This window comes from Antechinus flavipes, chromosome 4, assembly GCF_016432865.1.
Source record: "Antechinus flavipes isolate AdamAnt ecotype Samford, QLD, Australia chromosome 4, AdamAnt_v2, whole genome shotgun sequence".
In the NCBI taxonomy this organism is placed as follows: Eukaryota; Metazoa; Chordata; class Mammalia; order Dasyuromorphia; family Dasyuridae; genus Antechinus; species Antechinus flavipes.
This window is the reverse complement of record NC_067401.1, coordinates 26985334-27011038: the sequence shown is the minus strand read 5'-3', so window position 1 is coordinate 27011038 and position 25705 is coordinate 26985334. Positions and strand designations below refer to the sequence as shown.

The window sequence follows — 25705 nt, the reverse complement described above, 5'->3', positions numbered from 1 at the left end:
GAAAATGAAAAGAAAAAGGAATAGTGAAGGAAAGGGGAGGGAAAGGGTAAGGAGAAGATGGGGAAGAAGAAAGGGAATGGAAAAGGGAAAGGGGGAGGGAATAAAAATGAGGGGTAGGGACAAAAAGGGAAGGGAAGAATACAGAAAGACGGTCAAAGTTGGAGAGAAGAGAAAAAGACAAAAATAAAGAGTGGTTTACAATAGCACCAACCTGTTGTGCTGGAAAACCTCAAAGCCGTAGATGTCTACCAGCCCCAGAACCGTGGTTCCTCTCCAGCTGGGGAATTCTGGGTCCTAAAGTGGAACCAAGGTCATTCACTCACTCACTGCCACTCAGAGCAAAGCATCTGTCATAAAGCAGCCCTTGGCACTTCTCAACAGACGAATCCCCTTCTGCCTGATGGACTGGGGGGGATGGTGAGGAATGCCATGGTACGGCTTGTCAGGGCATGGGGTAGGTGGGAGATAGGAGGCCTCGGAACCAGCCTTACCTTGAAAGCCAGTGACCTATTGATCTTGTTAACCAGCCAGGAGAAAGTACGGCTGTAGATGGCTTTTGCCAGGGCATCCCGGGCATATGCAGCCTGCTCCAGGTTCAGGGGGCTCAGGAGCTGTTCAAGGACAAGTGAATGATAGGTAAAGATGTGCTCTTCCTTCTACCTCCCCCATTCTCCCTTGTTTTTTCTTTTCTTTTTTAACTGTTCTATTTTTGGGGGGAAGGAGTTCTCGGTGAAGGACCCTCTCAGATTTTAATTTCTGAATTTTGAGGGCAGAAAGAGAGAAGTGACTGTCCTAAAGTTACATAGCCAGAATGTGTAAGAGATAAGTCTTGAACCCCGGTCTCTTTCTTACTCTGAGGCCTTTTCTCCAGAGACCCTCTCTGCCTTGCTGTCTTTCTTCCCTCCCCCATTCTTCACCCTTAACTCACAGCCCAGTAGGCTACAGAAAGGACTGGGCTTAGATGGGGAAGCACTGCCTTCCATGCTTCCCCAAAGATGGTGGGACATCTATAAAGACACAGCCGTGACCAAGTTGTTCTGGCTCTTCAATAGAGCATTTAGAAAGTAGAACTCAGTCAAGCAGAAGGATCCCTTAGACTGGGTTCTCGGCCCAGCTTTGGTGACCCTGACTCAGTTGACCATTCCTGTCAGATGGGACAATGAGTAATCTGTATCCTGGGTACATTACAGGGCCCCCTAGGAGAATCGGGTAAAACAGTCATGTTTGTAAAGAGTGTTTGAACAGTGAAGAGCCTAGACAATCCCTCTGGCATCATGGGCAAATGGGTGCTCAAAGAAAGGGTTGTCCATCGACCAAAGCATAAAAAGTTTTTTCCTTGCTCTCACCTCCTCACCCTTGGCAATGATCTTCCTATGGGTCAGCGCTTCCTTCAGCATTGAGCCATCCACCTGTAGCAGCTGCCAACAGGAAACGAGGCAGGGTTAGGGACTGAGGTCAAAGCTGGTCTCCCCTTCCTTTGGGAAAATGGGTCGCCCACTTACCCGGGTCAGGTACTTGACCTGGTTCTCTGTGGTCACCTGGGCATTGCTCTGCTCGTCAGCGGCAAAGTGGATGTTGCCCAGATGCAGCACGCTGGCCACAATGCTCAGCAGGTCCTGGGGAGAGGAAGGGTTCCCATTAGGGGAAATGGGATAGCTGAGGGTTCCACGACAGTCAGGGGCAAGGGCCATCGGGAAGAGGAGAGAGGAAAGGAAGGAGAAAGGGGAGGAGGAGGAAACTGGGGGCAAGGGAGGTCATGGCAAAGGTGGAAGGTGAAGGAAGTTTCAGGAAACTGAGGAATTTCTGGCAAAGAGGAGGTTTGGGGGGGAAGAGTGCATTTCACCCAGCCCTCTTACCTCAATGTCATCTTCATTGAAGTCAATGACAGAAAGAGCTTTCCTCACCACTTTCCAGTCACTCTTGTCATTGATGGATGTGACTTTGGCACACTGACCCTGCAGGGGGGAGTGGAGGGTGGGATGAGCCTCTGCTAAATACCCAGACCAAACTCCTTGGTTCGGGCGCCCACAGAATGGAGGAGAACTTTGGCCATCTCTTAGCCCCCACCCCTTGGCCCTGTTCTTCTGTCCCCATTTCACCTTCACCAGGTACAAGTAGCTCTGGGGATTCCTCTCCAGGCCCAGCCTTCGAAGAGTCTCTTCCTCCCCTCCTTCTAGCAGCTGATAGAAGATATGGAAGTTTCTCTCCCCGTGATTTTGGTGAACGACTCGGGATTTCTCCAGGAGGTAACTGAGGATGTGTCCACCTACAGGGGCCCCCTGAGGAACAGGGGAGGGAAGACGTGGTTAGGGCCAGAAGCAGAGGATAATGTGGACTCAGACAGGATCAGGGATTTTGAGCCAAAGGGATCCGGGAGGCCCCTCATTGTATGAGACACATACCCAATAGATTTAGGGTGATTGGAAGGAGGAGAGCAAGAAAGCCCCAGAGGAAGTTGGAGGAGATAAGGAAAAGGAGAGAGAAAAGTGAAGAACTGAGGTTCCCTCAGTCATCCACTGAGTCTATTATACACAATACTAATTATGCAAAAATAAGTCAGCAGACTGCCTGCCCTCAAAAAGCTTCCAGTCTAGGGGTAGCAAGAAAAGGCAGCAAGTTCCACTTTATCACTATGTGGCAAGAGACCCCCAGGAGAGCCTCCCGCTCCTCCCCCCGACTCCCAGGGCCTCCCCTTGCTGGTCACCCCCAGCCCGAGCCACACACCTTGAAGTCAAACTGGACATCCATGTATTTGCCAAACCGGCTGGAGTTGTCATTCCGGAGGGTCTTGGCGTTTCCAAAGGCCTGGTGTGGGAGAGAGGGGAGGATCTCTGGAGGAAGAGTGTCCCTCTAGGGGAGATCGATGACCCCTTCTGGGGACCCCGAGGCTCCCGTTCCTCCTCCCCTTTCCTCCCCCCATTTTGCTGCTGCCCCTGGAGTCCTTCCTACCTCCAGCACAGGATTGCTCTGGAGCAATCTGTCCCTCACAGCGCCTCCTCGCTCGCTGGCTGGGCAGGTCTCGGCGTAGAACTGCAGCAACCTCTTGGTGGCCTCGGTCTTCCCTGCCCCGCTCTCCCCGGATATCAGCACAGCCTGATCCCTTCTTTCGGTCCGCAGGGCCCGGTACACCGTGTCAGCCACGGCAAACCTAAAGGGGTGTGGGGGTCAGACTGGGGGTGGGGATGGGGAAACACTGGGGGGAGGGTCAGACTGGGGGACACAGGGGGAGCAAATGTGAGGGAATGGGGGTCCCACGGGGGCAGGTACGATTCATGGGTGGGGTTCACAGGTAGCTGGCCGGGGATCACAGGTCAGGAAGTTACTCACTGATAGTCACCAAGGAAGGGGTCATAAGGGAGGTGAAGAGGTTGGGGGTTCCAGATCTAAGGAATCAGGTCAGGACTCAGGAAAGGTCAGAGAGGTCACTCACAGGTGGGGGGGGACCTCATAGAAGCTGACACCCCGGTAACGTTCCATGTGCTGTCGGCTGTAGATCTGGAGGTCCCGATAAGGGTTGACGGAGACCAGCACAGGCCCGATATAAGTCTGCGGAATGGGGTACGGGACAAGAAGGTGAATGTTCTCTCAGACGCTCCTGTATTTCGCTGGCCCCCGTCCCCAAGTGCTTCCCACCCTCACTCCCCTCCCCCTCCCCGGGGTCTTACATAGATGAGGTTTTCCCGGAAGCGCCGTTTCAGGTTCTCGATGAACGCAGCTTCACTAGTGAAATTCTCCAACAGCACAAAGTCCTGGACCCCAACCCGGTCCCTCGCGGTCAGGGCGCTCTCCATGCTGGTGATCCGGACTCCGTCACTTCCCAAGGCCTGAGGAAGAGCAGGGAGAGGGTCAGTCAGAGCTGCCTCCATTGACAGAAGAGGCCACGGGAAGACTAGGTATCATCCACAAGGCACAAAAGGTAGAGGAAGCCCAGAAGGCTGGGACACAAAGGTCATTGGATGAGAGGAAATGCCTTGAGCTTGCAGGAGGGCTCCTCCTCCCCAGTGTCACCGGCCCGCAGAATCTCCAACTAGGATCTTAACAGATTCTCGCTCTCTCTGATTCTCATCAGCCTATCTATCTCTTATAGTTGTCAAGATAAACACACACACACACACCTTGAATCGAGAACCTTCAGTGGCTCCCCAGTGCTCACTGAACAAAACAGACTCAAGCCTGGCGTTCAAAACAGTCTCACTCCCCCTTGGCCATTAATTATTCAACAGTCATTTATTAAACATTACCATGTGCCAGACACTGTGCTAAGTGCTGGGGATACAAGACAAAAGTGAGAAAGTCTCTAACCCAAGCAATTTACACCCTATCAGAGGAGACAACAAGCAAGCATATAATTCTATGCAAAATAAATAGATAAATACAAGATAATTTGACAGGAAGGCACTAGCAATTGGGGACAGCCCAAAAGGTCATCATATCAAGAGACCCTTGACATAAACTCTGAAAGAAACTTGGGATTCTAACAGCTCATGTAAACATAGTCCTTTAAGGTTTGCAAAGTATATATGCAGTATACATAGATGGGCAATTTGCTCGTATACACATATGTATGTTCACAGCTGTATATACGCACACATTGATCCTCTTGGTAGGTAGGTGCTATTATTATCCCCATTTTACAGATCAGGAAACTAAGGAATAGAGCAGGGTCACATAGCTCTCAACATCTGAGACAGGATTTGAACTCAAGCCTTCCTGATTCCAGGTTTAGCACTCCCCAGCTTCTCTACATGACCCGCCTGCCCCAAAGCCTCATGGTAGTCAAGGAGAGAATGCGATCCAGATACGGGAGAGCCCATAAAAAGGCAGGGAGATGATGTGCGCTGTGAATAACGGCGAAAATGGCATTTAGTAAGTATAGAAGAATTGCATATGTTTAACATATATTAGCTTACTTGCCATCTAGGGGAGAGGATGGGGGAAGGGAGGAAAAAATGAGAACTAGGGTGTTTTTGTAAGGGTTTGTAAGGGTGAATGCTGAAGATTATCCAAGTATATATTTTGAAAACAAAAAGCTTTAACTAAAAAAAAAAAATGACATTTAACCACATGGATAAGTTTGTGAAGGGCAGTGACGTTGAATCAGGCTGCAAAGGTAATCTGGAATCAAGTTGTTGAGAGCCTGAAATGCCAAACGGAAGAGTTCCCTGTAGAAGGAACAAGAAACTGCCGGGGTTTGCTGCGAAGCAGACCGATGTGGTCAGACTTGAAATTCAAGGAAATCACTTTGGTATCACCGGTGGCAGGGCCAAGGATTGGACTTGTGACCAATCAGTCATATTTGTTAAGTATCTATTATGTGCCAGGCACTGTACTGAGCACTGGGGATACAAAAAGAGGCAAAAGACAGTCCCTGACCTCACGGAGCTTCCGATCTAATGGAAAAGATGACATGCAAAAACAAATACATACATACATACATATAACATATATATAACATATATATAGAGAGAGAGAGAGACAGACAGACAGACAGACACAGACAGACAAAGCAAGCTCTGTCCAGAATAAGAAGTAATTAACAGAGAGAAGGCACTGAATGAAAAGGGGTTGATAAAGGCTTCCTGCAGAAGATAGAATTCTAGTGATGATGTCATAACTCTAGGGAGCTCCCAGAAGAGGAAAGATCATCCCTGCAATACCTGATATGAATAAAGGTATCCAGAATGCTGAGAGGTTAAATAATTCAGCCAGGGTCACAGAGTACCAGGTAGGGGTACCATTTGAGGTCATTTTTCTGGCACTAAAGTCAGCTCTCTCTCTTCCCTCCTCTTCCTCTCTCCTCTCTCTCTTCCTCTCCCCCCCCTTCCTCTTCCTCTCTCTGTCTCTCTCTGACACTGCTGCCTCCCAACTCTAGGCTTACAAATAAACAATATGGTGCAAAGATGGAAGGACTTGGGGTCAGGAAGTCCTGAGTTTGAATACTGCTGGAGTGGAGAGAGGAGGAAGCTTATTGCAATTTTCCGGGTGTGAGGGAATAGCCGGCGCTACATCACAGAACTGTCTACTAGGGACATTCCACTTAAGTCAGATTGGGCTGCTCCCGCTCCTACCTTCTCCAATAGTAATTCCCCACACCAAACATGGTCTTCCCTGTCTTCTATCTCTTATCAGCATCTTTTGGGGGCTCCACTAGACCATTGCCTCCAGTAGCCAATCAGAAATGATTCCTCGCCAGCTCCAAACTCTTGGACACCTTGGACCTCTCTTGCGAATGGAGCTATTTTCCAATCTGTATTAGTTAATTGTTTACCCATTTCACTCTCCTCCCAGCAGATGGAAAGCTGTATCGAAGCAGCGTGGGATACTGTGACAGACAGACAAGACAAATTTGGAGTCAGGAGAATTCTCGGGTTGTGCCCTGAGCTCGACACTTGCTAAGAGGAAGGCACAAGACTAACGTGTTAGAGGAAGTTTGGTATAGTGGGCAGAGCTCTGGACTGGAAGGCAAAAGAATCCTGGCTCTGCTATTTACAATCAGGGGGACGTTGAACAAGGGAGTTGTCTCCTTCTTGGTAAAATAAGGCTTTAACGGACTCTCTAATTTCTTCCTGGGCTAACCGCGTCTCAGTTTCTTCATCTGCCAAATGGGGATAAATAGCTCTAGGGACAGCATCTACCTCACAGGGTTGTGATCGTCAGATGAGATAATGTATATAAAGGTCTTTACAAACCACAAAACGATATAGAAATGTCAATTATTACAATCACCATGATCTCCTCACGTGACAGGAATGAGCACAATCCAAATCTTTCACTTGACAGAGAAGGGAATTGAGGCTCAGGGAGGACAAGCTACTTGCCCAAAACGGAATGACCAAGAGCAGACACGGTTCAAAACTAGGTCCTCTGACGCGCCAATCAGAGCTCCCACCACTGTTCTGGGTCACATAGGTAAGAAGCGGCAGAGTCAGCTCCGTGCCTACAAGTTCAGCGGTTCGCCTACTGTACAGGATTGCTCTGGACACTCCGTCAGTTCCCATATGCTATCAAAATGTGAGCTCTGGCTGGGATCTTTGTTCCTCCAGCATGCACTGCGCTCCCTTGCATACAGTGCTTACACTTTATAAACGCCTGTCGAATTGAAAAGGATTTCAGAGACCATCTAAGTCCCCTCAGTGCCTGACTTAGAATCACCTCCATATGCTAGAAAAGGGGTCATCTTTGAAGACCTCCAAGGAATCCATTCTTTTGGGCAGCTGTTAGGAAGTTTCTTCCCTCTCCAAACCAAACCTCAATCTGTCTCTTTGCATCTTGCCCCCATCCAGATTCCCGGATCCATTCGGAGGGGACCAGCAGAACAAAACGAATCCTTCTCCCTCCTCAAAGTTCTCTCCCATCCTTTCAATGGACCTCAGTAGACATAAGAGCCACTTTAGACAGGTATTCAAGATGGATGAATAGCACAGTGATGAAAAAGCCTCCAAACAGGGAGGCAACTCCCTCTCTCTAGCCTTCCCCCAAGCATTCCTGAGGACCAGCCTCAGAGCCTCTCCCCAGACAGGAAACTTCAACTCCATGTTCAGGGATGAGGAATATAAAAGTCCAGCTCCTACCTCTCTTTAAGCATTTTGGGTAAGTCAGGGATCCGAAAAATAGGCAAGTTAGCCTCATTTGTCAGCCGAGACTCGGTATAATGATTTTTCCAAGGTTACGCTGGCAGTAAGCGGCAAAAATAGGCAGGGGATACGAGGTAAAATTAAAAGTTACTGTTCTCTAGACTGTGTGGGGTTTTTATGAAGGGGAGGTTCACAGATCCAGCCATTGAGCATATTTACCCAGATACCCCAGTATTAGGCCTTGGAAATACCAGGAAAAAATATGTATGTGGAGAATTATATCCAAACTATATACAAAACGAATATCAGATAATATTGGGTAGTCAGAATCGGGAAGGGGTAAACTATAGCTAAATACAGAATATATACAGACAAGATGGATACAGTGGTCTGGGAAGAATGAGGAAAAGTCTTGAGGGCTTTCACCTTCTCTCCCCAAATCTGTACTTAAAGTGAGAAGCCCTACCCTGCCAGCCACCCAGCCCAGGCTGCCCTTCCCAGGGAATCTCTCTTCCCTGAGGGGCTCCCCTAGAAGAGCAAAGTCTGACTCAACAAGCTTTCCCTGCCCAGGCTGTAACCACCCCCACACAGGCTACAGGTGCCCCGGAATAGCCCTGGGGGCTATTTCATCAGAATGCACAGCTGCCTCCCAGCCCATCCCCAAGTCCTGAGGGGCCAGCAGGAAGCACCCAGGTCTAGCAAGGGGCCAACGGAGATGTGCCACTGGCTTCTTTTATTCTTTTACCCCCTAAAGCTGGGTCTTGAAGGACTCACAGGGAGCAGGGGAGGTGCAGGGCCCGAGAGCTCCAGGTTTGGAGCCAAGGACTTGAGTTCAAATTCTAACTGCCACTTACTGCCAGCCTAACCTTGGAAAAATCATCAGCTGACAAATGAGGCTACCGAACTGTTAAAAAAAAAAAAAAAAAAATTGGAAGGTGGCTTCCAGCGCAAAATGCACGGGCTAAGGAATAGAAGAGAAGGAAAAGGGGGAGAGAAGTGAGGCAGGAATGAGCGGGAAAAGAGGCTTCCCCTCAGTCCGCCGGCTAGATTTGGGGAGAAAGATTTCGAGAAGGATCTGAGTGAGAAGGAAGGGTCTTAGGATATATAAGCTACTTCGGCCCAGCTCCTAAAAGAAGTGACCTCTGACCTAGAGTAGGGGAAGACGTGCACATCTGGACAGAGTAACATCTGGACCTGGGAGCAGCTGGCAAGTTTCAGATTTCTGCTCCCCAGTGCTAAGGAACGAGCAACGTCCCCTTCAGACAAGCGAGCCCAAGTGGGCAGCGCTCCGCGGTCCGGCCTACAGCTAAGGTTGCAGCCCCCGCCGTCAGAGGGGCACTGGAACGTGTGGGGCTCCCACCACCGCCCCCAGCAAAAGTCGGGGCGGGGGGTCCCAAGAGGCGCCCCCTGCCCCGGCTGCAACCGTTCCGGGAGCAGGGCGTCCTCCCCACCCCCATCCTCTCCCTACAACTTTCCGGGACATTTTTCCACCCGAAATTCCTGGGCCCCGCCCGCTTCCTGCCCAAGCTACGGAGCTGGGGCGGGGGTTGGCGATGGGGACGGGGGAGGGCAGTTCCCCGGACCCCCTCCTCGGCCCCTCCCCCGGCCCGCTCACCGATGCTCGGTACCGCATCTTGACCCCCCCAGGCCGTCCGCCTGGGCCGCCTCCCGCACGCAAGCACCCACTCGGCTCAACGGAGGTGTCGGGCACTGGCGGGAGGGGAGAGAGGGAGGGCAGGCGGGCGGTGTCAGCTAGGGAGGGGCTGGACCGCCCACTGCCCCCTCCCCCGCCTGCCCGAGAGGCAGGGACCCACAAGACTGGGGGGGCAGAGAGGGGCTCCGGAGGCCTACGCCTCTGAACCCTGATTACGAGGAGGGGTTTGGGGGACCCCGGGAACCGCGAGCCTCTCCACTTCCCCTCCGGAGGGGCTCCCTAATTCCAGAGCCCCGGAGGCGGAGCTTCCAGGCCCCCTCCCCTTTTTCTCGGCCCCTCCCCCGGGCGGGGGCTCCGCCTGAGTCAGGTTTTCCAGGAGAGCCGTAGATTCCAGGGTGGGGCGAGCTCCACACCATTCCAGCCGGAACCAGGGAGGCGGCCGAGTCTCCGCGAACCAGGAATTCACTTCCGGACCCTAGTCTAGACCGCTACATTTTAGAGAGGGTTCGAAATGGGTCTCTATAGGACTTTGGCTACCGGTCCTCAAATAATGGAAGACAGAATTTCCCTCTGGACATCCCCTTTCTCCGCCGTCGAGTTCCGAGAAAAAGCTAAAAATAGAAATGTCCAAATAGGGCCCGGAGCAGCCGGAGCAGGGGGGCGGGACGTGCTTTGGAAGAATGACCCTGTCCACTGACACTCCCACCCCCAGCAAGACGCCAGGAACCCTTAAACTCACATTGAGTGGGGTGGGGGAGGGAGAGCTGAATTCCGGGGGAGGCTCACTCCAGCGCATTGAAAGTCCCACTGATCAAAAAACTCCCAGTTTCAACGTAAAATCTGGCAGGAGGCCAGAGAAAGGCAGCCAGCCAGCCCCAAGTGTAGTCTAGACAAAGCCTAGCAGTGTGACCTTGGACAAGTCACTTCTCTCAGATCCTCAGTTTCCTCATTTGTAAAATGGAGTGGGCTCAACACATTCTCTCCCCACCTCTTTCCTTTCGTCTACTCAGTTCTAAACTTCCGAAGCTCCCCTCGCTCAAGAGAGTAATATCTTCCCTCTTCCACTTCCCGTTTTAAGTCCATAGCTACCCAAATTTCCCTCCTTCGGATAGTCTCGTAGGCTAAACAGGAGGCCCGGATTCAGGCCCCAGACCTCAAGCTCACTCAATCCCGCAGCCTTTATTCTCACTTCCAGTTAGCCCTTCAAAATCAAAACAATAATCCCAGCCGCCACCACAGGGCCAGCGAAAGGGCTCATGGCTCCGTTGTTGATTTTCAGCTACTCCTCCCCCACCCCGGCCCTAGGACAACAAGGGGCTCTCGGGGGATTGGGGTGGTGAGAACAACAGATGCAGGGCTCCCCTTAGGAGAAGCTAATTAGCTACAGAGCAACGGGCGGGGAGAAGGGGACCCAGGTAGGCATCCCTTCCCACCCAGCTATGAGTTAACTTCCAGCAGAGTAGAAATAGGCTGACAGCTGGGATATGGGGGACAACTTCCCCCAACCCCCTCCACACACATACATATACCAGGGGAATGGAAAGCGCAGCTGGGGAATGGGCGGGGCTGAACAGGGATCAGGAAGGGGGGAGGGAAGAATAGTCAGAAGAAGGGGAAAGAATCCTCCCAGACACTTCAGCTCAGTAAAAATGACAGAATTCAGGGCGAAAAGAGACTATGGAGGTCATGTGGCCCGAACCCACCATTTTATAGATGGGGTTCGATGGACAATTAGTCGTTCAAGGTCACAGATTAGCAAGTAGCAGGATTTGGATTTGAACTCAGTTCGGCTCCCAGGTTCATTCCTACCCACAGCACACTTGGTCCCGCAGACACTCAACTATCCCTGGGAGGCCAGGACCCGATCAGCGCACATATCCCGCCCCCCCCCCCCACACCAGACTGGCTGCCTGGGCGGGGGTGGGGGTGTCCCCCACAAGGGCAGCTAAAGAGCGGGGAGTCTTCCCGTAACAGAGAGGGCAGCGCGGCTGGGGGCTGCTGGGAATTACAGACCCTCTACCCTCTTAAAGTAATTGCACCAAACTGTGGCAGCAAACTAGTTAATTACGGAGCCGAGGAGCCACGTGGTGGCTGACTGGAGAGAAGGGGAGTCGGAGGAAGTCAGCAAAGACCTTTAGGAGGGGGCGGAGACTTTGCCCTTTCCTGCGCAAAACCCGGGGGAAAGAGCCCGAACCCCTTCCCTTCCCTTCCCCCAATCTAGACCCCAGTCTCAAGGCCCCGCCCCCTAGGGCTCAGGCTCCGCCCCCTGAGACCACCCCGCTCCCGCCGTCTTCGTGGGTGGAGCTTCTTCCCGGGGTACTGGGGTGGGGAGCTGGACCCAGGCTTCGGCCACGATCCAGAAGGCAACGGAAGCCTGGAGGACCGAACTTACAGGGGTGTGCATCCGAGAGTGGAAGAAGGTGCCCCCCCCCCCAGACCCGGCCCGTCCAGTCCCGTCTCGTCCCTTCCCCCTTCCCACTCCCACTCCTCCCAACCTCCGCAGCCAGGCCGGCCCCAACGCCCGCGTCAGGAGCAAGGAATGAGGGGAATCCGAGGGGGGAGGCGGGGACGTCACGCAGCGCTCGGGGGAGGGGTACGGGTCTGAGGGAGGGGATTCCTGCTGAGGGAAGCCGGGGGTGGAGTGGGATGGCACACATTCCCGGGATTCCCACCCCGACCAATCTGCAGTCTCGGGAGAGGGCCGGGACCCACACCAGGCCGTGCGCCCCCAGGGACCACGAGGGAGATTTTTTGGGAATTTTCAGGAACTTCCCCGACCCCCAAATAATAACGTCCGGGCCCTAGGTGGGTGAAAAGGGCCGAACTCGGAGTTAGCTGATGGCTCCCAGGCGTGCGAGCCCAGGTGGCAAGTAGGATATGCTGAAGCTCAGGCGGAAGGCTTGCTTCGGGTGGGTGTTGTGTCCCGACCTCGCTGCCAACAGCCGCCTGGCACACCCGTGCCAGCCCTCGCTTCCTGCAGTCCCCTTTGGCTGGGCGGTTCTGACACAACAGGGGGTGCCGGGGCTCTCTGAGGAGAGAGTGGAGGACTGTAGGGAAAACCTGGGGGAAGTCATGTGGAAAGCGGGTTTCGAGTTGGAGTTATCCCATCAATTACCGAGCAGCTATTAAGCACCTACTATATGCAAGGCTCCTTCTGTAAAAGTCAAACTCTAAGCTCAGCCTGTTTACATTCTCAAGTTAGGAGGGGAAGGGGGTGGATCCTGTACATCCATTAAGTATAGAACGACATCTACGTATCAGATTCTAGGGGGGAAGGTGGCCCAGCAGCTGGAGGGAAAGAGAAAGCCTTCTGCATTAGATGCTGCTCGGAAAGCCCAGAGGAGGACATCCACTCCTATTCTAATATTACAGATCAGGGCCAAAGCAAGAAACGATTTACAAAGAGCAAGGAGGCAGAGTGCTGGCTTCAGAGGAAGAACTAAATTCAAGCCCCACCTCCATAACATGAGCTATATGATGGGGAAGTCAATTAACCTTTATGAGCCTCAGATTTTTTATCTGTAAAATAAAGATAATAATACCTTTTACATCTCTGAGGTCAGGGAGTGTTTTTCTGTTTTCTTTTTTGTCTTTGTATTCCCAGCATCTAACACAGTACCTTGCATTTAGGTGTTTAATTAATGCTTGCTTAATTGAATCAGGCTGATCCTGTAGAATAATTTGCAGACCCTGAAGTGCTACAGAAGTGGATGTTGTTTATTATTTGAATCCAGGTCTTTTATGGCCAGATTTATTTTCCAAAAAAGGGGGCATTCAAGGCTCTTCTGCTTAGGGAGAAAGACATATATAGGATCAAGAATTCTTTCTACAAGCTATCTGATCACTGGGTCATCCAATTTCTGGTCCCCTGGAGCTGTGATAAGCTCCACTCATCAGAGTGGAGCTGAAAACTTGAATCACAGCTTTTCTACTTTCTGCCTGCTTGAATCTGCCAAACTCATTTCCTCCATTCTGGGCTTTGGTTTCTTTCTCTATAAAATTGAAAGGGGAGTGGTGGAAGTAAGTGGGGGGAGAGCTGGACTCTTCCATTTCACAAGCAGGGGTCTTTCCCAGCCAGCCACAGGGGACCTTTGCAAATTCGTTACATCTTGTTCCCTTTCCCAGGCTTTGCAGACAGTCCAGCCCCCCTGGCCTATCTGTTGCTCCTCACCTGAAGCAATCATCTCTCCATGCAAGGGTGGGTCACCATGCCTGGAATGTGCTTCTTCTTAACTTCCTCCTCTGAGTCCCTACCTTCCTTCAAAGCTCAGTTTAAGGGCCACTTTCTATCTGGGACCTTCCCAGATTACCACCGCTCTCCCCCAAAAAGCTACTAGGATCCCCGTAATTACTTTGTATTTATGAGTCACGTGGTTTCATTTGACAGAATGGGGACCATTTCATCTTTGCCTCTGCAACCCCAGCTCCTCAAATAGCATCTGAGACTCGATTCTGATTTCCTGTGACAGACAAGCCAGATAGCCCTGATGAGCCCCAGAGTCCTTTGGAAAATGGAGATAATACTACCTGTAGTATCTGCATCTCAATGTTGCCATAAGGAAGATGAAGAAGCTGATAACATAATTATTATAATAACTAGCATTTACACGGAGCTTTCTGGTTTCCAAAGCACTTTATTTGATCCTCACACTCCAGTGACAACTGATGTAGAAGCTATTATTATTCCAATTGAGGTAGACAATTAAATGACTTGCCCAGGGTCATACACCTGGTAATTGTCAGAGGATGGACTTGAATTCAGGTCTCCTCAACACCAGGCCTGGTGCTCTATCTACTTTGTTACCGAATTGCCTCCTCAAATGAGATACTATTTCAAACCTCAGCACCCCAGGTACAGGTAACAACAGCTATCTCTATTATCTTGATCAGGACATATGATTTCATCTGGTGTGGAAACTGCAGATGCAGATGAGATACCTCCATAATATATAGATGTAGAGTTGCCTGAGGCAGTGAGAGATTAAGTCATTTCCCCCCTGGCTCCTGGAACATATGTTAGGAACAGTACTAGAACTTAGGACTTCCTGGTTCTCTATTCACTATGACACACCGTCTCTCTATTAAGGATAGACAATACTTAACAAGTATATAATACTTTATAATATATATTTCTCCATTTCTAAGTCTCAATGTCCTCATCTGTGAAATGAGGATGATAATAATAATAGCTCACAGAGTTGCTGTGAGAATCAACTTATATATATATATTATTGTATATCTTATATATTTTATTGACAATTATCTTTTTATTTTATTATATATTATTATTATCTTCATTTTACAGATGAAGACATTGAGACCCAGAAGGGAAGTGATTTATTCCTAGTCACACAATTAGTATACTTGTTACTTGATTGTGAGCCCCTCCTTCTCCCTACTTCTTCATATCACATCTTCTCTGGATCATTCCTCATCCCCATCTCCTTTGCTCCTATTTCTGATGAAGAGGTAGTGCTTTTTTTTTTTCCCACTGATGCAGTTAGGGTTAAATGACTTGCCCAGGGTCACACAGCCAGGAAGTGTGAATTGTCTGAGACCAGATGTGAACTCAGATCCTCCTGACTTCAGGGCTGGTGCTCTAACCACTGCACCAACTAGCTGCCCCGGTACCTCTTTTTCATAAAGCTTCAACATCATACAGCAACGCTGAGAGGCAGATTCTACAGGTGGTAGAAGGAATTTTTCAAAGAAGGAATCTGGGGCTCACTGGGATTGCATGGATTGTCTGTTACAGGGAATTGAGTCTGTGTCTCTCCTCAGTGGGATCCAGAACTCTTTCCAGTTGCTAGTCGATCGCAAGATCATTAGACTAGTCAACAGGCATTTATTCCTCTTCTTGTACCCCCAATCCCAACCCATTCCTTTTCCTAAAGGATGACTAAAGAGAGCCATCCCAAATCGGAGATTCCTGCCTTGCTGTTATTCCTTCCAGCTACTGTCCTTCTCCCTTTTGCCATCAGGCTCCTAGAAAAAGCTCTCGTCTGCCCTCGTTGCCTCTACTTCCTCACATCACACTTACTTCCCAAACCCTGGGAAGCTCAATGTGGCTTCCAACCACACCACTGAATGAAGCTACTTTACAAAGATTTCTCAACTGCTAAATGCAGTGGCCTTTTCTCAGTCTTCAGCCTTCTTGACCTTCCCAAGCAGCATTTTGTATTGCTGAGCCCTCCTTCCCCTCAGCTACTCTCTCCACCTTCAGTTTTTTTGGTCTCCGTTCCCTCTGGATTTCTCCTTTCCATCTGATCACGCTTCAGTCTTTCTGACTGGATCAGCACACATCCCTTCCTCTTTATGGGAGCACTGTAGGTCTTTGCCCTGGGCCCTCTCTTTACACTTTCTCTCTGGGTGATCTCATCAGTTGTCACAGGTTCAATTATCATCTCAAATCCACATAATCAGTCCTCACCTCTCTTCTGCGCTCGGCTTCCTTGTTACCCACTGCCTACTGCACTGCTCCACTGGGAAATCCCAAAGGGACCTCAAAATCAACATGACCAAAAAAGAACTCATTATTATCCTTCTTCTCCAATCCATCCTTCTTCCCAACTTCCCTGTTTCCATCAAGGGCAATACCATCATCATTTATCCTTTGAGTCACTGATTCACAGCCTGGGAGTCAGTTTCACCTCCTCACTCTCACTCAGCATCTAATCAGTTGTTAAGTCTTACATCCAAGTCAACATCCAAATCACTTCCCCTTGTCTTCACCAACACAGCCTCCATCACCCCTCAGCCAGGTTCTCGTTAGCGCTTTCCTGGACAATCACAATATTGTCCCTGCCAACCTCTACAGCCCTGTGTCCATCTGACTGCCAAATGACTATCACCAAGGTGCAGGTCAGACCCAGTACATCCCGCTGCTCAAGAAGCTGCCAATGGAACAGAATTTTTCAAAATGTCTGTTTGACATTTAAGGTTCTTCACAGTCTGGTTCTTCACAACCAACTTTCCTGAATTGATTTCACATGATTTTCCCATCATGCATTTTGTTTTCCAGGCAAATTAGCTGTTATTTCTTATATATAACATCTTCTCTCCTGGCTTTCCCTTAGGCCTCTTATCTCTTAGGAGACTTAGTTCACTTCCCCTTCAAGCTGAACTATCATCTCCTTCAAGAAGCCTTCACTGATCTATTGCTAAGAATAATTAACAACAATAATAGGTAGCATTCATATTGTATCTTACGGTTTGTAAGGTGGTGTATAAATATTCTCTCATTTATCCTCCCAACAACTCTGGGACATATCATCACCATTTTATAGATAAGGAAACTGAGGCAGATAGAGGTTTGTGAGCCAATAACCATTTATTAAATGCCAATTATGTGCCAGGCACTGTGCTAAGTGCTGGGAGTGCAAAAAGGGGCAGCAGACAATCCCTGTTCTCAAGAAGCTCACAAATTAACAAAGGTTAAGTTACTTGTCCAGGCTCACTAGTTTCTGAGGCCGTCCCTACTCCACGTCAAGCGCCCTGTCCCCGGTGCTAGCTAGTTACTAATCTTGCTCCCAGAAACATATTGTATATTTTGTATCTCAGATTCCAACATTAGTATCCACAATGCCTTCCTCTGTGAGGTGATTGTTATTTCCCAATGGTGTGTGTGTGCTTCTTGAGAGCTAAGGCTCTGAATGGTTTATTTTGGAACCTAGAATAATGCTTGTCACATAGGAAGCCCTCAGAATTGAATTCCTAGGATGTGAGATTCTAAAGCCAGACCTCCACCTACTACTATTAAGCCCTTCTGCCTCTCATTAGTATCCCAAAGGAATTAGCCATTCCATGACTCCGAAGTCCCCAGAGAAGCACCTGGATTGCACCAAAAAGGAGACAAGTGATCTGTTAAATGGTGATGATACTTCCCAGAGTTGTTGGGAGGATAAATGAGAGAATATTTGTACACATTTTACAAACCTTAAGATACAATATGAATGTTGCTGTTATTATTGTTAATTATTCTTAGCAATAGATCAGTGGTTTCTCTTTTAATACTTCCATCCATAGCGTTGAGGAAAGAATACTCAACTTAGTTCTGAACTTGGAATCATGGGCTTGAACTCCAATCCCTTTTAGAAATAAGATACAAATGCTACTAAGAGTAAACCACTTGATCTCTCTGAGCCTCAGTTTCTTTCTCTGCAAAAAGGGGATTAGAAGACTCCTAAAATTCCTTCCAGCTCTATAACTGAGGCCATTCTAGATCTCGGTCTGGTTCTCACTAGTATTTATCCATTGCATCCTAGCCTCTGCCCACCGCTATCATTTTTCCTTTGAGCAGATGAGTCCCTCATTTTATGGGAATGGTTCCCCAAACACATGATACATTATACATAGAAAATGTATTGAGATGGAACAGCGAGGTGGCTCAGTGGATAAAACACCAGCCTTGAACTCAGGAGGACTTGAGTTCGAATCTAATCTCAGACACTTAACACTTCCTGGCTGTGTGATCCTGGGCAAGTCACTTAATTCCAATTGCTTTTGGAGGGAAAAAAGAAAAGAAACCGTATTGAGAGGATATTATTAAACAATGTAGATGGTAAGGTAGAGAGGTGGATAGGTCCTAAAAGATCAATTTTCAGTACAAGATAGGAAAAAGTGGAAATTGCAGGACAGATTTCACCTTTATGTAGGGGAAAGAACTATTATCCAAACGTGGAAGCAACTGCCTCAAAGGTACTGAGTTTCTCCTCACCTGAAATGTTCAAGAGAAGCCAGAGAAAGGATTTGATAGAAATCAAACAGGGTAGCTAGGTAGCAATGCAGTGGATAGAACACCAAACCTAGAAAAAGGAAAACTCATCTTCATGAGCTCAGATCTGGCTTCAGATACGATATGACCTTGGCAAGTCACTTCAACCTGTTTGCCTCAGTTTCCTCATCTGTAAAATGGAAAAGGAAATGGCAAACCACTCCAGTATCTCTGCCAAGAAAACTCCCAATGCAATCATAAAGAGTGGGATAGGACTGAATAACAAGAGATCAAATGAGGTGACACATATAGAGCTTTGCAAATCTTACAGGGCCGGCCCAAGAAAATGCCTTTCCTTCCTCTGAACAAGTAGAAGGAGACTAGCTGTAGAATACTACTATCCTGTCAGACACAGCAGATTTGTTGGTTTTGCTAAATTAATTTCTCTTTTCTTTCTTAATCTTCCTAACAAAGAATGGCTCTCTGGGAAGGGGAAAGGAGAGAGAAAGAGATTCAGAAAGGAAGGAGATGTTAAAAACAATAAGCCTCAATAAAAAGATTTATTTCTTCTGAAGCATTTGGGGATAAGTTACTTGTCTGGGGTCATACAGCTGGAAAGTGTTAAGTGTTTGAGTCCTCCTGAATCTAGGGCTCATGCCCTGTCTACCGCACCACCTCGCTTCCCAAAAGAATATTTTTTTTTAAAAAGAAAGATCTGACAAATTGTAGAAAATCCCTTCAAAATACTAGTTAACTATATGATTATTGTTATTAGAGGGCTTTTTGATCAGGGACGGATGGGACTAGATTCCAGCTATTCCCAGTACCTGACATTCTCCATCCCACCTCCATGCCTTTGCTCAGGCTGTCCTCCATGCCTGAAATGCCTTCTAGCCTTCTCTTTGAACCCCAACTTTTCCCTTCAAACTTCAATTAGATCGAAGTAGAGAGGAATGAACAAGTCCTCTCTTTCCTGAGCATCCTTCCTGCTCCGTTTGTTAGTGCTTTCTCTGTTCTTTCCCCTCCCCCTCAAAATAATGACCTTGTATTTGGTTTGGCTAGATTTTGTATTGACTTATCAGACATATGTTGCTTTCCCATAATATAGGGTAAGGTTCTGGGGACAGAAGGTAGGTTTTTTCCTGCCATTGTCAGTCTTCTCCCTACCCCACCCCCCTCCACTTTCCCAGCCCAGTGTTAGGGACAGGGCTAGGGGGTGGGCTTGTGATTTCATTGGTGTAAGGAACTCTTGGATGGGACAACTCCCTTTACTAATATAGATCACCACCTCTACTACATAGTATCTTAGTGATTTGCCCACGGTCACATAGCAAGTGTGTATGTCAGGGGTGCAAGTGGAACAGATGGGGCAATTTAACCAAAGCTTAATGAATCAGATTAACTGGATGGTCTCAAAGATCCCTTCTGGGCAGACACACCCACTGAGCATCCCCTGCCCCTCACTAGCTCCCAAACTACAACCTCCTCCTATCACAGAGGAAGAGCTAAAAGATGAAATCACAAAGGATTTTTAAAAGCAAAATTTAAAGATGAAACCAGGAGGGATTTTTATAGTAAAGTGGGCTTTCTAGCCTTCTGGCTCTTTCCCCACCACAGGCTTAGCTTATTTTGATGAAGCCAGCCCACTACTATCACAGGATGAGGAATGAGAGGTCAATGATCCTCCTACTCGATTCTCCAGGAGTCTCTAGGACTTATTCCCAGGCAAAGAGTGCTGAGTCTTCTCCCTCTCCCCAGGCCTCTGGGTGTGTGAGAGCACAGGAGATGCCTTAGTGACAGATTGTTGGGGGCATGAGGGAGGGGCAAGACAGCTGGCCAGAGCTAGTGAGAGCTTGAGACCTCCATCTCTCTCTAGGGAGTAAAAACATATTTGCCCTGTGGTCCAGTCCCCTCTTCAAACCCTTTTTTGGACCCAGGCCAGTCCCCAGTGGCAACTGCTCAGACACATTCCCTCCTCCAGCATAATTGGAGGGGGTAAATCACTGAATCTGGAAAAGGCTGGGAGGAAAGGAACCAGACTGGGGAGCAGGGTGGGGAAGGGGGATGGCAGTAGGGATAAGGGTGAAGCCAGGAACATGGAAGGAAGATGACATTGGGAAAGGACTTTTTTAATAATAGCACTAGAGTTTGGGTTAGAAGGCCCTCTCTAATTTTGACATTCTGGACTTAATAGCAATAACTGGCATTTATGGCTTAAAGACTTGGAAAGCATAACAGGAGAGAGACAGTGGAGTATAATAGAGAAGAGAATTAGCAGTTGAATCAGAGGATCTGGGTTCCAGTCTTCCAGATACTTAACTAACTGACTGAATAAGTCATCTGATCTCTCAATACCCACACTAGGCAATGTTCCAAGGTTAATCAGCAAAGAAGGTGCGAACTAGCGTTGTCTGACAAGGCAATTTCATCACCCAGGAGTTCTCCACCGCAATGAAATCACAGGACTGCTTCCTATCTTTTTCCAGTCCTTATCTCAGACAATTCCCATATCAACCTTGTAAGGTAGGAAGAGGGAAAGCTCACGGTGAAGAAACTCCTCCCTCTGCCAATGTGGATCAGCACCTCCCGGGGAAATTTCTGCTTTCAGAGAGTTGCCTGGGGCCACCGAGATACTAAGTCCACGTTGTTGAGTGTTTCAGTCCTATCTGACCCTTTGTGACTCCATTTGGGTTTCCTTGACAAAGATTTTGCAGCAATTGGCCACTTCCTTCTCCAGTTCGTTTTATGGGTGAGGAACCGAGGCAGACAGGGTGAAATGACTTGCCCAGAGTCACATAGCTGGGAAGTGTCTGCGGCTGGCTTTGAACTTAGGAAGATGAGTCCTCCTGACTCCAGGCCCAGCACTCTATCCATGATGGCGCCACCTAGCTGCCCCCCTCATTCCATAGGGGCATAGATTCTGAGTCCTCAAGGAACTTTGGTGATCACTGAGTTGTCTCCTTAGGTAACAGTTGAGGAAACTAATTCCCCGGGAGAAGGGAAGTGACCCGTCCTGAACTACCCTGCAGCTCTCCATTGAGCCTCCCAAGGTTGGCGCTACAAGTAGGAAGAAAATCGAGCTCAGAGAGATCAGAGAACTAAGAAGTATCAGTGGCAGGATCCAAAGCTGGATCCCTCTTAGCTCCAGGGGCTCTCTTGGCACCGCGAGTGGGGGGGTCTGTCGCTAACTAGCCCTGGGACCATGGACAGGTCACTCATGTTCTTAGCTTCAGGTTCCCCGGTTGTTAGAGCTTCACTGTGCTTATTGGGTCCCTGGGGTGGGCAGAGTCCTGAGCAGCAGGTAGGCAGGGGGAGGTGCAAAGTTTGGAGGGCACCAGATGAGGAGATGGGCTCTGAGGGCCTTTCAGCTCCTACAGCCATCCCATCATTCCCTGATTTAGCAACTGGGTGGGGGGGATGGGGAGAGAATGTCTAGAAGAGCCATAGCAAGAACAGGTCATAGGGAGATCAAGAAGATAGGAAAGGAATGAAGAAAAATGGAGATAAGAGACAAGGGGAGGAAAAAAGGATCCGGAAGTCTGGCAAGAATGGGATGACTGGGAGAAAGAGGGAGTGGATAGCCAGGGGGCAGGTGGGGCGCTGGGAAACCAGCCTAGCCTAGCAAAGAGGGGACACGAAGCCAGGGGGTCGGGGTCGAGGCAGGGGAGAGGAGGAAAGGGAGAGCAGGGGGCTCACCGCTTTCTCCCCTGACAGCCCCAACATCTCCCATTTTATGGCCAGATAACTAAGTCTCCAAAGTGGCACTAAGTCCAACGAGCAGGGTAACGCAGAGGATCTAGCCAAGGCCGGCCTGGGCAGACAAGTAGAGAACCCAAGTCTGGGTCATGGGGTCCCAGCCCGGGGTAGGAGGGGCGGCCGGCCACACCCCACCCACCCCACCCCACCCGGGGCCTGCCCGGCGCACTTTCCCCTACATTGGGCGGGCAAGAAGGCGCTCCCCCCAGCCCCGGCCCTCCCCGGTAGCCCGCTCCAGCCCTGCCCACCCTGCCCCCAGCCATTGCTGCCCCAGCCCGCGTGGCTGCTCCCTCGGCGCAGCCCCCGGGCCGGAAGCTCCCCACGATCACCTGCAGCTCCCCGGCCCCGGCCCCCCGCGAGCCCGCTCCCCCTGCCTTGTACCCACCGGGCTGGCGCGGCTGGCTAGCAGCGGCGGGCTGCGGGGTCCGGCTCCGGGCGCGGTGGGGCTGGGGGCCGCCGCAGTGTCCTGTAGCTCAGGCGCCCGGCTCCGAGAGTCAGCAGCCCGGCCACTCCCCCAGCCAGGGCCCGGCGGCGGCGGGGGACAGCAGCGCTCCGCCTGGCGTCATCCCGGCCAGCTCCCCGGGATCGGCGAGCTGGCGCGCGCGCGCACTCACACACATACACACATGTACGCACACACACACACATACACACACGGACTCGCACCCCGCCCCCCGTCCCACCCCTCACCAGGCCCCGCCCCGGCCCGGCTCCTCCCGCCCTGCCCCCCTCGGCCCTGCCCCCTTTCCCCTTCTCGGCTCCATTCCCCACATCAGGCTGTGAACGCAGAAAGGAAAGCGGACAGACTTGTACTCGGCCCCCGTCCTTCCCTGAACAGTCGCGGGGACCCCGCACCTACCCTCTCCCCTCCCGCCCTCAGTAGTCTCAGGGCCCAGAGTTACACAACCACACGTAGAAAACCCTGGAAAGTCCCTCGAGCAACCTTCCCAAAGGGGCAAGGACCCAGCTTCTCGGGTCCCCCACCCCCTCCCCAGTCTTGTCCCACCCCATGCAGCCCAGAAGCCGGGGCCCTTCCGGAGAGGATTGGCCTTGGGGTCCAGGGCCAGGCCGGGGGTGGGGTGGGGGGGCAAGGAGGCTACCATTAGCTTTTCCTCCCAACCCCCTCTCACCACCATACACAGACCAAAGGGCAGAGGTGAACTCCTTTCTCTATCCCACACTAGGGGCAAACAGGTTAGTTCCCCCCACCCCCCAACAGACCTCAGAAGGATCCAGCCTGATCAACCCTAGAATCTCTCTTGGGCAGAGGGAACAATGGACCCAAAGCCAAACACGTCCATCCGGATCCTAGGTATGGAGCGGGAGGGCACCTTAAGGCTCACCAGGTTTCCACACTCCCCCCATCCCATGTTGTTAAAGATGAGGAAACTGTCCTAAAGGGACAAGGTATTTACAGAGAGTAAATGACAACGCTCGGGTCAAGCCCCGGTCCCTGAGTCTGAATCCAATGTTCTTTCCCCTGCACTGCACTGTCCCTCTTCTGTCACCGTATTCCAGCCCTTTTCCAGCTTTGGACAGACCCTTTTCTGATCTGAAGAAGGGCTCCCTCCTTTTCTCCTCTCTTCCCCTCCGTCCTACCCCCAATCTCCTAGCACAGAGGAGTTTCATTTCTGGACTGGAACAGCAGCAGAAACCGCTTTCCACCTCTCCGCATCCCAGCCCCATCCTTCGCTTCATGTGACAAGAGCACCCCTTTCCTTCCTCCATGAGGGCGGGGAGCCCCTGATGCCCCTCTGCTTCGTTTCCATCCTTCTCTGAGTATGACTGTGGGCTGTTAGTGGCTCCCCCACCGCCCATCCCTGCATCCTCTCCCCAGACTTACACTTTTGCAGGTGCCATGGGGGTAGACCACCCGAATGATCTCCCCTGTGGGGATGAGTTCCACTTGCAGCGCCATCTCGACCCAGAGATTGCTCGGGCCTCCGAGCCGAGAGCCGGGGCCAGTGCCCACTGCTTCCTGCTGCTCCGGCAGCTAGGAATTTATGGCCTCAGGCAGGGCTTGCCACTTGGGCTAGGTTCAATTCTGGCCCCAGGGGACGTGACCGAGTCCGCTCCTCAGGACGCAGCCGGACAGTGGCCCCAGGGCTGGGGCTGAGAGCAGGAAAGGGAAGAGCTGATAGGGGCTAAGGAAATGCCTGCTGCCCCAGGTAACCAAGGGGAATGATGAGCCCCCCTACCCCCCTTCTCCAGGATTCAGGGCTTCCGGTCAAGAGGAGGGTGGGACATCCCTCTCTCCAGCTCCCTTGCCACTCCTATGATTTGGGTCTTTCCTACTCACTCCCAGAAGTCCAGGCGATCCGAAGCTTTCCATTCTTATCTGGGAGGGAAGTGGCCTAACAGGGTGGGACAGGTTAGCCCAATGCGGCCTCAGAGGGCAGGCAGGCTGCTAATTCCCTCCCGGACTCATACCTGCCTGATGAGCCACAAGCACCGGGACCTCCCGGCTGAACCTCGATGCTGGGGCTTGGAGAGGCAGCCTCAGAGGAATTGTGCCAGGTAAAGGGCACGTTACAAAGGAGAAGACGGAGAGACTGTGGCAGGCTGTACCTGAACCCGGTAACCAGGGCTCTGTCCAAGCAGGGGCGGCTCATTCTCCCTCCGGGGGCCTTAACTTTGAACCTGGTTCTTTGCCATCCTCTGCTGTAGGGCATCAGCCTGTCAGCCTTTGTCTGTCCCTCTCCCGAGCCTGCTTTCTTCCCCTATTCTCTCAGGAAAGGCTGAACATCTGGGTTTAGTGGGACCCCATCTCCCAGCACAAATATACCTGGGGCTGGATGAAAATCCAGGCCTCCTATCTTCACTCGCCCTTTCCCCCCTAATTTAAGCCACCCCAGTGCCAGGGCCAGAGCTACCACCACCACTACCACCACCACTGATGTCTTTGGCTTGGGGGAAAGAATTCCTAAAGCTGCTCTGGCAGGAGGGAAAAGCTTCAGTGGAGGGTGGACATCTATTCTCTCCCACTGAGTCCCAGGACTTCATCTCTTCCCTCCCCACCCCACCCCCATTCTCTGGTGAGCATCTTTTAGTTGTGTGCTGCTTCTTCCCTCCCCTGCAGGCCCACACCCCAATGTTCCTGTTTTCCCTCTCCATTTTCATTGTTGTTAAATCACAGCTGACATTTTCCTGGCCTGAGTTGGAGCCCTTAGGACTTTTGGCTGTTCCTTGTAGGAAGTGAGAAAAGGAAGTGGAGAAGGAAATCACCTTTCCCAGATGGAGAGGCTGGAGCCTGGGAGATGGTGGTTCCAGCAGCAGGGAGACATTCCTTTCAGCCCCATCCTTCCAACCACCACGGGACACCCCACTCTGTTCCTTCACTCTCCTCTGCCGCTTCTCCCTCCCAGGAAAGGCCAGTAGTTTCCTTCCTCTGGAAAGCACATCCATCCAGCAGCAGGTTCACTTCTGGCGGCCACACAATGGCCCTTATCAGGCTAGGGAGTCAGGTCCCAGAAAGAGTGAACGGACACCATGTCTCGGGCACTTCCTGTTTCCACAAAGGAGGCAGGGCTAGGTTCATAGCCGCCACATATCCTGATTGGGGAGGGAGGGGGATGTCACCCCCCTCCAGCTCTCCCCTACCTCAATTAAGGCGAGCCTTCCCCCTTCCATCTCACCCCGCTAACAGAAGGGATGTCTGTGTGCAGGCTCGTTCTGGTGACATGAGGGGGTGGGGTCAAAGAGCAGAGAAAAGGAAAAGAGAAGACAGGCTAAGAGGAGACAAATAGAAAATCCAAATTAGAAAATCTAAAAATATCAGTCCACTGGACATCAGGTGATCCGCTTCTGAATTCTGTGTCTACCAGAAATTAGCCAGGTGACTCTGGGCAAGTCATTTTTCTAGACATTTCCCCCCCAGTAGGCTCATGGGATCACTGAAATTTCTTCCAGTGTGGATAGTTTATGAACTATGAGATGGACCCAAGCAAAAGAGGCAGAGCCGTGATGGTGGAAAAAAGATCAGGCTCCACAGGGCCAGAGGCCAAATCC

The 25705-nt window shown here is 50.7% G+C and overlaps 1 protein-coding gene across 3 annotated transcripts in view; it reads right to left on the bottom strand.

Moving 5' to 3' along the window:
* The window catches only part of MYO1C (myosin IC), a 42323-nt gene extending 18688 nt beyond the window's left edge, over nt 1–23635 (bottom strand). The window contains exons 1-11 of one of the 3 annotated variants that reach the window (XM_051992194.1): nt 23541–23635; nt 3666–3824; nt 3431–3546; nt 2950–3148; nt 2725–2805; nt 2100–2279; nt 1857–1955; nt 1503–1616; nt 1347–1418; nt 492–611; nt 212–294 (exon numbers count right to left, since the gene is read on the bottom strand). In XM_051992194.1, the coding sequence (XP_051848154.1) occupies nt 212–294; nt 492–611; nt 1347–1418; nt 1503–1616; nt 1857–1955; nt 2100–2279; nt 2725–2805; nt 2950–3148; nt 3431–3546; nt 3666–3824; nt 23541–23615 (1298 nt within the window). In that variant the 5' untranslated portion in view covers nt 23616–23635. Of the gene's footprint in view, nt 1–211; nt 295–491; nt 612–1346; nt 1419–1502; nt 1617–1856; nt 1956–2099; nt 2280–2724; nt 2806–2949; nt 3149–3430; nt 3547–3665; nt 3825–9189; nt 9302–22082; nt 22209–23540 lie in introns of those variants that run through there. The other 2 variants (XM_051992196.1, XM_051992195.1) reach the window with 2 other exon arrangements.
* Nucleotides 23636–25705: the final 2070 nt, after the last annotated feature.